The sequence below is a fragment of the Ochotona curzoniae genome, unplaced genomic scaffold (genome assembly GCF_017591425.1).
Source record: "Ochotona curzoniae isolate NIBS_2020 unplaced genomic scaffold, NIBS_Ocur_1.0 contig_2754, whole genome shotgun sequence".
NCBI classification, from domain to species: Eukaryota; Metazoa; Chordata; class Mammalia; order Lagomorpha; family Ochotonidae; genus Ochotona; species Ochotona curzoniae.
In genome coordinates, this window is record NW_024465582.1 from 25,224,042 (window position 1) to 25,235,425 (window position 11,384).

Below are 11,384 nucleotides of genomic sequence, written 5' to 3' on the forward strand. Positions count from 1 at the left end.
AAATAATGCATTTGTATTATTTTTAAACAGCCAAGAGGTAATCCTTGGTTACAGCAAGAAAACTAACATTCCTGCCCAATTCCTTCTTTGGGGCACATTTGGATCATTTTCAACCTGAAAAATGCTTGCACTTTGACTTCTTAATTGATATTTTAGGCTACAGAAGTTTCACCTCCTTCATAATTGAACGTATCATTGATTTTGCTTACACTGCCTGCTTTGGGCATCATGTTGCAGAAGGCATTCTTCAACTCCACCTATACAGAAATATTTATCTTTATTGGTACTTTCATAGTTAAATAGTGTGAGTTCAGAATCTAACCTCAGTTTTTCCCTGATGACTAGTCCCACTAATGAATGTATCATGTAGCTTTGCCCTGTAGCATAGATTTAAAGATATTTCAAAACAAATTTCTGATATAAATGTCTGCTGTTGTTCGAATGTGTCCCTATAAGTTCTCGTGTTGGAAACCTAACCATCCTCATTGAAAAAATGTCACGGGGTGGACATTTAAACCTCACCCTCATGAATCGATTAATGCTGCTATTGCAAGAGTAGGTTTGTTGTTAGATGTGGATTCTTGATGAAAAAAAAAAAGGATCTGATCTGCCCACTCCCCCCCCCCACCCACTAATGCCACCCTCTCTGCCTCGGTCTCTCTCTCCTGTGATATTTTCTGCCATGGTAGTGCAGTAGGCAGGCCCCCGCCAGCAACCAGAACCCCTTAAACTTAGGTGTTCTAGCCTCCAAAATTATGGACAGTGTGTCTCTGTTCTTTATGAATTAGCCAGGTCCAGGTGTTCTGTTCCTGCAGCACAGACTGGTCTGAGAGCCCTTAGACACTCACACCCAAGTGAGAACACTGTCAGAAAAGAGCAGCGTCTTCGACAGTCTGAAATCAGCACCATCTTGTGACTTCACATTTGTCATCTAACCCCAAAGGAAATAACCCCGCTTGTGAAACAAATAAGAAACCACACCACAGATAAATTAAGATTTTACCTTCCGGTAACAAAACACCAAAGCCTTTAGCATCACAGCACAGAAAGAGGGAAAAAAGAACTCACTTCCTCGGTGCTTCATTATCTAGACTAGTCAGCACCTCAACACGGGCTCCATCGGCGGAGAACAGAAGCCATGAAAAACTCACTTCTTTTTCCTTTTCCTGTTGCTATTTTTCTCCTCATTCCTGCAGGTAAGACATGTTTTTCAAATGCTTTTCAGTTTTGTTCGTGAACAGGTAAATGGCTAATGATTTTCAATGTTTTCAATATTTCCATTCTTCGCTATCTAAAAGGCATGTGAACTTTTTAAGAAGAAAATGTACTCATGTGTCTACAACAAAAAACTCGAAAACATTAACTAGATCTGGTGGCTGCTGTAAGTTCAATCCAGATCCACGACCAACTCTTAAGTGAAAGCCTAAGAAATGTGTGATGTACTGATTACTTACTAACCGGATCTCCCAGACTTACAAGTATGAACAGCTACGTGGCCATGAATCTCAGATAAATTAAAAACTTCTCATTTCAGAATGTATTCTCTTACATTCATACATATAAAATAATCCGATGATTCTTATGCCTATTTATATGTGTGTATGTATTTACTGACTCATGAAATTTGAAATGAAGAATAGCGATTTTCTAAGTGCTTTACATATATTAATTCATTTAATCTTCTTAAGCCCCATTTTAGAGATAAGGAAACAAAGGCACAGAAAGATTAACTAAATTTACTAAGGTTCATCAACTACTAAGTAGTAGGATTGAGATTTGAACCCATAATTTATATTATTTTTAAGATTTATCTATTATTTTATTGGAAAGTCAGATTTTATAGAGAGGGGAAATAGAAAGATCTTCCATCTGCGGGTTTACTCCCCAAATGACCACAATTGCCAGAGCTGAGCCGATCCGAAGCCAGGAGCAAAGAGCTTCTTCCTGATCTCTCATGCAGGTGTAGGGTCCCAAGGTTTGGGACCATCCTCTATGGCTTTCCCAGGTCACAAGCAGGGACCTGGAAGGGAAGTGGAGCCAGCCAGGACACAAATCGCCAACCTTATGGGATTCTGGCACTTGCAGGTGGAAGGTTAGCCAATTGATCCATGATGCCAGCTCCATCGTTTATGTTCTTAACATATATGACACAGCTCAATGGTACCATCAGAGCTGAGGACTTAACATGGAACCCACAAGCTCCTTCAAAGTCGGTAGAGAATCTCAAAAAGTTTCCAAAAACTGGATGCAAATATTTACATGCATATGTGCAAGGTACTTTATCACACTCTCCCAGGGCTCTGTATTTCAAACGAAAGAGGGAAAGAGTCACTACTCTAGAAGAAAGTTCTTCACGATGGGAAAAAGAGAGTTTTACATGACGTGGAACAGGATTAGAAAATTGCTTTGCCAATTTTACTGCATGAAATGCATAAGTGAATTGCCCTTTGCAGAATCTATTTTCCATATCCCACATGGATACTCTAATCCTCACCTTTCAGGGTGGTAAACATCAGAGGGAGTGTCTGGCATTGATAATTGGATATTAAATCACAGGTGTTTCCCTTATTATTGTCACTAGAATCTTTTCCTTTGATTTTTTTTCCCTTTGATTTCCATGTAACTTACTAAGTCTTCATTTCAAAACAATACCCTTTCCCTGGAATATTGTGAGATTTTTTTTAAAGCCATGAGAGTGTCCAGGATGAAATGACACTGGAACAAGCCAACCTACAGGGGGAAGTGAACAGTCTGGGAAGGGTAGGGAAGCAGAAGGACTGATGGGTGAGTCTTCATTCTTCCTGTTTACTGAACTTCATGAAATTGCCTGAAACTTACTACTTCAAGGATGCAGGAAGGACATGGACACTCTTCTAAAGCTACTTCAAAATCTTGGGGAAGAAAAAATATCGTTTATATTCAAGATACTATACTCAGGGAGATCGTGGGAAGTCATAGACATTAGAATTAATTTAATCTGAACAATTAAATAACAGCAGGTCAAGATGGAGTCTTAAATTCACTTTGCTATCAGTTAAAATGTGAAGAACAGGCTCTGAGATACATGTCATGTCAGGACTTCAAAGCATCTGTCCATGAGGAGTCCTTACATCAGTTTTATCACTCTGTGGGCAATCTATTCTCTCCCTTCATCCCTAACCATGCTGCCTTTTACTTACAGCACCCAGACGCTTGAAATCCCCTCTGGCACCAACTGTTGAACTCTTACTCACCTTTCGATTTCCTTCAGAGAAAAAAAAATGCGTTCTGCAGAAAGGCTTCACAGGCTCCCTGCCAACTCCGTTCTCTCCCATCTCTGGAATCCTCTGTGCCTCGTGTGTACCCTGGGGCATCTCGCATGCTCTCTGCCCTGGCACTGCTTCATGCTGTCATCTACAGTCTTTACCTTTAGAATTTTCTTTGATGGCAAGAACAGTGTTTCTTTCATCTTTGCACCCATTTTAACAGTAGTTATTCAAACATAACTGTAATACCTGCGTGAAAAAGAAATTGGATGAGTGTGTTTATTCCTTAGGAAAGAGCTTTTGTCGTGATTTCAGCCTGGAATTAGTTAAGTCTAACTAGAAGTGCAGTTGAGCAATTGGCTTTTGTCTTTCCCTGGTGGGGGCATTCACCAACATTTATTCTTTAGCCAAAACACATATTTTATGCCTCTATCCACTCTTCTTTTAGCTTGTCTGTTTCATCATATTTTTCTGCACAAATAACAACAAACAAGAGAAAAAAATGAATAAAATAAACAAAGGCCATTAAAAGCTGCAATTTGGTATTTATAAGGTGGGTGATTATAGCCCTTTGCTGATTCCGTTTTCTCAGGGAGCTACAATAACATGGAGCTCACAAAACCAGCACAATGTGTTTAGTTTCCATGGAGACTGGCTGCCCTCCAAGATGCCTTTTTGCCTCAGGTGTTAAAATACAACACCTCCTTTCCTTGCACAAATGCATGTCTTATTAATAAGAAATTTTTTTATCTCTGCCAGCCCAACAAGGTTCCAACCACCTGCCCCTGAAGCAGAATGTAGACAATGAGCATCCATGCAACTGAGGAACAGCAAGGCCAAGTTTGGGAACCAGAGCCAAGTTACACATGTCTGGCCCCAAATACGACAGTGCTTGCCCCATCTCCTCCAGCTCTCTAAGCACAAAATCAGCATAAACCATGGCTTTCTAGGCTGGGCCACAGCCTACAAAACACACCACTGAGCCAGGTGCCAGTTGTACCAGAATCTTCTGGGGTGCTTCTTCAAGGCGTAGATTCCCTGGCTCACTCCAAAGATGGGTCCAGACAATCAGCATTCTAAGCTAGCATGCTGACTTATTAGGACATTACAACATGAGCATCCGGATTCCCAGAGAGAAGCATTTTTGTATTTTTAAAAAATTTTAAGAAGAGAAAGGAGACATCAATTTAGAGATAACTAACTCTGCCTTTCAAATAAAAAGAAATCCTTAAAAATTAGTTTTTAAAAGTCTTACTAGGACTGTTTACTCATAATAAAATGAGTAATAATTGGGAGTTATGCTTATAATTGGGAGTTTCAGATCTCAGGTTTTCTAAAGATTTTGGAATTTAACATATATTTATTGAGATGCCTTGGGGTTAGAACCCAAGTCTAAATATGAAATTCATTTATGCTTTATATACACCTTTTATTAGTTGCCTGAAGGTAATTTTACAGTACTTTTCACTGTTATATGCCTGAAGCAAATTTTTTTGTTGCATGGAATTTTCCACTTGTGGTGGTACACTCAAAGAGTTTCAGATCTGGAAGCATTTCCGATTTTGGAAAGAGTTTTAAAGATATATTTCTTTACTTGAAAGGCAGAGCAACAAAGAGAGAAGGAGAGAAAAAGAGAAAGAGAAAGATCTTCCATCCTCTAGCTCTCTCCCCCAAGTGGCCACAACAGCCAGAGTTAGAGAGGCTCTCACATGAGTAGCAGTGGCCTAAATATTGGGCCATCTTCCACTGTCCTCCCAGGAGCAAGAGCAGGGAGCTGTGTCAGAAGCAGAGAAGTGGAGACATTTAGCTGGCACCCTACATGGAATGTCAGCACCACAAGTAGTGACTTTATGCAGTGTGCCACAGCAGTATTTGATTAAGGGCACTCAGCCTTTACTAGACTCATCATGGAACTACACACTCTGCACAAGCGTGCATTGCAGGGAACAGCATCATAGTCACAAATGCTGCCAGAAAAAGCTCCCAAGCCAAACTCCCGGAGCCCTGAAGCTTCTCTGCTTCTCACAGAGCACCTGTTCATGAACTTGTGCTGATACTATTCACTGTAGTCAAACTGCCTGGGAGCGAAGGAATTCACTCTGAATTACTCTTTTAAGTTTTTCTAGACTCCTGCGAGGGAATTATAGGGGGAAATGAAGTGCCACTTCACGCAAGACGCTACATGGTCCTGATAAAAGGGCTGGAAACTTGTGCAGGGGCTTTGATCAAAGACAACTGGGTGTTGACGGCTGCTCACTGTGACCTGTAAGTAGATGCTGCCTCTCCTTGTTCTCAACGTGGATTCTGGGAGGTGAAAATGATTATCAAGTCCAGAACCAAAATTAAGTGCGGACAAAGAAAGTAGACAAGCACATCACATCCTATTAGAATATTCGCCTCAGCGAGTGAAAGCTAGGTCCAGTAGCATAGATTAAAATGTTTGGTTACTTCATTGCATTATTTTAATGTTTCACTATAAATAAATCATGCTAAACATTTTAAACACAAAGAGGAAAGAAAAAAACAGAAACAATCTAATCAAACTTACATAAAAACTGTTACTACTTTGATTATATATTTTTTAAAGTTTTTTTTATTGGAAAGCCAGATATACCAGAGAGGAGGAGAGACAGAGAGGAAGATCTTCTATCCACTGACTCACTCCCCAAGCAGCTGCAACGACTGGAGCTGCACAGATCTGAAGCCAGGAGCCAAGAGCCTCTTCCAGGTCTCCCATGTGGGTGCCAGATCCGAAAGCTTTGGACCATCCTTGACTGCTTTCCCAGGCCACAAGCAAGGAGCTGGATGGGAAACAGGGCTGCTGACATCAGAACCGGTGCCCACATAGGATCCCAGCGTGTGTGAGGACTTTAGCCTCTAGGCTACCGTGCCAAGCCCTGTGATATATTTTGATCCAGAACTTTTTCATGAGTGTATTTTACAAAGTAGATCAAATTAAATGTCCTCTAGGGTTACAGATGGTTATATATTATCATATCATTGGTGGCATCCCATGACCATGCATATTAAATTGATTGAGTAGAAATTACTGCTATTTGACTGCTTTTGTCAACTGCCCTTCCCCTGGGAAACTTTAAAGAAACACACTCAGGAAAATGAACCTGCTACAACTGCTCTAGTTTCTGGGTTTAATCTCTTAATCCAATTGTCAGGGAAGACCACTGGAAGAGATGATTTATTCTACAAATCTAAAGTAGTTGCACAGAGCGGCAGCTCCTCCTTGGGCAGCCCAAGGTCATGCCCAGCTCCCTCCACCCTAGCAGCCCCAGGAAATGGCCACCACACCCCACCTTCACCCTTACCCCAAGGAGTGCCCCCCACTCCAGGCATGCACCCAGCCGACCTCTCCAGGCCTTTAGCCCCAGTGCTCTTGCCCCCCCCACCAAAAATCTGGGATTCTTTCCCTGTGGCTTCCTGCCCTGCTTGAAAAGACTCAGTGAGGTTGAGGCCACATGCTATAAACGCACAGGTCTCTGGATTTTTAGGTGAAAGCTTCTAAAACACACACACACACAAAAAAAAAAACCAGCCCTGTATGTTTCCTCCATTCTTGCTGCCTTGCTCATAGACAGGATCCCGTGTGGAAACACGGATCATTCTTTACTAAGTAAAGTTGCACCCATTGTCTTATATTGGGTTTTATATTATTTCTTTTCCCAGAAAAGGAAAACCTCAAATTATTCTTGGGGCTCATACTGCATCCAATAAAGAGAAGCTTGAGCAAGTATTTTCCATTCAAAGAGCAATTTCCTATCCATGCTACGACCCAGAGACATTTGAAGGGGATCTTCAACTCATTCAGGTAAATTTAAATTTTGTTTTCTTAAATACTAAGCATTTCTATACACTTAGCTTCACAAGATTGTCTTCTGCTTGGGGCGTGGGGGGAGACAGCATGGCTGGGACACAGCGCTCTATGGCCATAGATGATCCCTCCTCCCTGGTCACCAGTGACGCTCTATCCAGGGAAGAGCTGTGATGGGGACAGCATCCTCCCAGGCTGTGGAAAAGAGAGGGCAGAGGCTTCCAGACAAGATGAAGAGCACGGGGGTAAAGAAGGAGGCATTCATAGGAAAAGTAGAGAAAAAATAGTGATCCTGAGAAAGAGAGGTGTGCGGGACAGTAAACCTCAATACCAAGATTTGCAAACCAGGATGGCTGAACTTTGTGCGCAAGGAGAAGGAAAGGGTTTTAAGCAGGGAGGTAACATAATCAGACTGCCTGCAAGAGTCCTCATTCTGTGCAGAAAGTGGAATGAAGGGAGGCAGAGATGAACTGGCAGTTCCCGCTCATTCCAAAGGAGCTGTTAGCTTAAACAGAAGCCTAGAGCTCCAGCACAGCCTCTTAGTGTAAATAAAGGACCCCCTGAGCACTAGCTGCTCCGGCCAAACCTCCACATTCCTGGCACTCCAATACTCAGAGGCTTGGCCTCCCGCACTACCCCTGCCTTGAGGCTTCTGGGCCAGGTCTCCCCTCTCAACCCCAACTCTATTGTAACCATACAGCCTAGGCAAAAAAAAACAAAAGCAAACCTCTCCCCCACCCTCTGAGGGCACTCCAGAGCCCACTCCCCATGGCATTTTTCCTTTGGAATTTAACACTGAAATAAATACTTTTGATGGAGTTTCATTCTCTTCCTCCGTCCTTAAAACATGAGCTCCACAGGGTAAATATTTTTGTCTATTTACTTCTATGTCCTCCAATTCCTAGAATAGTATCTGGCATATAACTGGCTCTCCAAGAATATTTTTTGAGTAAAATCTGAACAAGGGGTGGAGTTAAGCTACACAGTAACAAAGTTAGTGGAGAGAAGGGAAGCGGTCTAGACTCAGGTCTCCTAGCAAGCAGGAGAGCAGGTGTGCCTGAAGGCCTGAAAAACTCACTTTTACAGAGGAGGAGGGGGCATAAGGAAGGTGAACCATCTCTGCTCATGGAGTAGGATCAGGAAACCCCCTTCCACCTCTAGCACTGGGGGCAGTATATGATGCTGCAGGAAAACCAAGAAAAGGGAGTGAGGATGCTTTTGGCTTTCCAGGGCTACAACTGGAGTTGTGATTATGGTGATCCTCTGTGCTTGGACCTTAAGAGAGCTGCAGTGGACTGATCCTTCCAGAGGCTTCCCTGACTCCAATTCCTCATGCATTCATGAAAACTTCTAGCCCTTTTTTCCTCCTACTCTGTGGCTCCAGATAACAGTGTGCCAGCCATGAGAAAGCATGCCAGGGAGAGAAGTAGATAAGCTATTCATGGGCATTGGCAGACCTGTTCTATGCAGAGACTTGATCTTGTCAGTGTTAGCAGAGAGCATAGGAGCACCAGTAGCTCAAAGGAGACATATAGAAAGGGAGAGAATCTAGTTCCAGGAAATGGAGCTTGACAGCAGTGCAATGACAAGCATGTAACAGTGGCCATTGACAATGAGTTCCTGTGCTCACCAAGTTCCACAGTGCCAGGACCCTGCTCTCTGGGTGAGGCAAGAGGAAATGAAATAACACACCCTACCCTATGATCACACTGTCTATTCTTCTTGCTTTGACCTTTTGGTAACAGATCAAGGGGGGTGAGCCAAAAAGAGGGCAGCAAAGAAAAGGACTGAGTGTGGGTCAGCACCTGAAGGCAGGTGAGACCCTCAAGCTGGATTGCCCGTGCTCAGAGTCAGGGAAGCCACCTTCCCAGTAAAGCGAAAAAGAAGGATGCTGACTCCTTTCCCATCCTCCCCACACTGCACCAGAAGGCCCTGGTTTGCTTCTGTTGGTCTCAGTACCAGTCAGTTCACAAATCTAACACCATTTGAATAAAATGATCTGGGGTCCCAGTATAGTTTCAGGGAAAAACTGTCAGCCACCACTATCAACATATCAACTGAAGTGAAGTTTACTTGCACTAACCCAGCAAAATACATTATAAGTTTTTTTAAAAATCAGGTACCAATTTTCAAGACAGGTTGGAATGTGTCTTGAGCCGTGTCCTTTGCAAAGGACCACGTAAATAAAGCTAAACTATATAACCAATACAAACTGTTTTCTCGTTCGTGCTACTTTGCCTAAAACTGTTTGCTGCCTGTTTTCTAGCTGAATAAGAAAGCAACGATCACCAAGGCTGTGGGAGTGCTTGACCTGCCCAACTCAGGGGATGACGTGAAACCTCACAGCAAGTGTCAGGTAGCAGGATGGGGCAGCACCAAAAAAGACTCGTGCAAGATTTCCAACACCTTGAGAGAAGTCAACATCACCGTGATAGACAGAAAAATATGCAATGATGCAAAACACTATAATCTCAAGCCAATTGTTGAAAACAGCATGATCTGTGCTGGTGGTAAAAAAGGAGAAGACGATTCATGCGCTGTAAGTGAAGTTTTTTTTAACTTGTTGGGGACTATGGAAGATAAGGTTAAAAGACAGTGATAGGAAGAACAACTAGTACTATTATTCATGTACTAGGTTGGACCACTGCCTGACAGTGGTGTGCTCTGTTCCCCCTACTAAACACTCAGGGAGTAATCCCTCGTGATCATTTTCAGCATCTCGATGCATGGACAATTTGGGCAACTCTCTCAGTAATGAACATGAGAGCTGATGTTTATCAGGTGCCAAAGACTGCACCAAATTCTACTGTACCTTGTTGTACTACTTAACACTCAGATTGTGTGATGAGATAAGCACTGTTATCACCTTCGTTTTACAGGTGAGGAAATTGATGTGTAAGAAACTGCTTTCATTCCCCCAGTTAAATACCTTGCTAGCAGTGGAGTGCAATTAGACTTGCAACAGCACTGTCTCCCAACCTCACTGTTGTCACGCATATTCTATCTATATGCCAAGGCGTGGCCAGAGTTTGAACCCCTTTAGAACTAAGGATTCCTGAATGGTTTAGAAAGCCAGAGAGAATTTCATCGGAGCTAGTGAATCCAGAGGCAGAAAACCCCAAAAGGTGTCTGAAGCAATACATTTTAGGTCTGAGATAGCTTAGCTGATGGTTGAGACTCCCATACCAAGCCTTCTAAAGGCTCTGTGTTAACTGATGCCGAGGGAAGATGATTTAAAGATTTGTAAATTAGTCTTTAAAGAAGGAAATAAAGACGGGAGAATGTGCGTGAAATGTGGGTAAACGAATGAGTGAATGAAAAGCACACATTGAAAACACATGACCTTCTGTTACAGGGGGACTCTGGAAGCCCACTGATCTGCAATAACATTTTCAAGGGTGTTACCTCCTTTGGGAAATGTGGTAGCTCCAAGAAGCCTGGAGTCTACACTCTCCTTACCAAAAAATACCTCAACTGGATTAAGAAAATTATTGCAGGAACCATCTGATCTTCCTTCTTCAAAGCAGCACCTTGGAGAGATCAAGAAAGGGAGTTCTAACTTGACCTATCCCAAGAAGCAGCTCCACAACCGTGCTAACTGTGTGTGCAAATGACAGCCAATCTGAACTAATTCGCCAATAAAATGGGTGGCTTCCTGCTTTCGTGCAAGATCAGCCTAGATTCTGTCAGCATGCTTGCTCGCTAGCCACAGTAAAAGATGCCCTTAAGAAAAACTTTCTCAGCTCAGTGCCTTTTGACTTTATTCAGAATTTGAGAACTGTCACTTTCGTGTTTGCTGTCCAAGGCAAGGTGCTTCATTGTGGCACAGTATGTTAAACTGTAGCTTGTGACACAGGCATTCCTTATTAGAGTGAAGGTTCAAGTCCCAGCTGCTCTGCCTCTGATCCAGCGTCTTGCTAATACTCCTGGCAGGCAACATTTGGCAACTCAATTACTTGCAACCCTGCCACTCATGTGGGAGACAGCCAAAGATCCTGGATGTTGCAGCCGTTTAAGCTGCAAGTTGAAAGACAGAAGATCTCTCCCTGTCCCTCATTGAAAAAAATAGTTAAGTCTTTTTAAAATCTTCAAAAAATAACCTGTTGTAGGGAAAGCCAGAAATTCTTTGCTCTTCTAATTGAGCGCCCTGCATTCTATTCAGTGTGAGAGGAGGGGCTGAGAAGAAAAGGGGTTTTCACTTCTGACTATTTTTTAATTTTTTATAAAATAGTCAAAGACTGTGAGAAAATTTCAGAGCCTGTCACAGATATTTCAGAAATAGGAATAGGCGAGGAATAGTTCAGGAGAATTGT

General features: G+C 42.6%; 1 protein-coding gene across 1 annotated transcript; it reads left to right on the plus strand.

Annotated features, from left to right (window-relative positions):
• The first annotated feature begins 1,033 nt into the window (after window positions 1–1,033).
• LOC121154534 (granzyme A-like) lies at window positions 1,034–11,045 on the plus strand. Its single transcript, XM_040977537.1, has 5 exons — window positions 1,034–1,196; window positions 5,363–5,510; window positions 6,927–7,068; window positions 9,338–9,610; window positions 10,427–11,045. Exons 1-5 carry the CDS (start codon window positions 1,139–1,141, stop codon window positions 10,577–10,579), a joined length of 774 nt encoding a protein of 257 aa, XP_040833471.1. The 5' UTR covers window positions 1,034–1,138; the 3' UTR covers window positions 10,580–11,045.
• Window positions 11,046–11,384: the final 339 nt, after the last annotated feature.

What these genes read in the sequence shown, in the direction of transcription:
- LOC121154534 (XM_040977537.1), top strand. Translation starts at nt 1,139, where the DNA reads ATGAAAAACTCACTTCTTTTTCCTTTTCCTGTTGCTATTTTTCTCCTC. An exon ending in ACGGCTGCTCACTGTGACCT is followed by an intron (nt 5,511 to 6,926) that starts GTAAGTAGATGC and finishes TTCTTTTCCCAG; the next exon opens with AAAAGGAAAACCTCAAATTA. An exon ending in GGGATCTTCAACTCATTCAG is followed by an intron (nt 7,069 to 9,337) that starts GTAAATTTAAAT and finishes CCTGTTTTCTAG; the next exon opens with CTGAATAAGAAAGCAACGAT.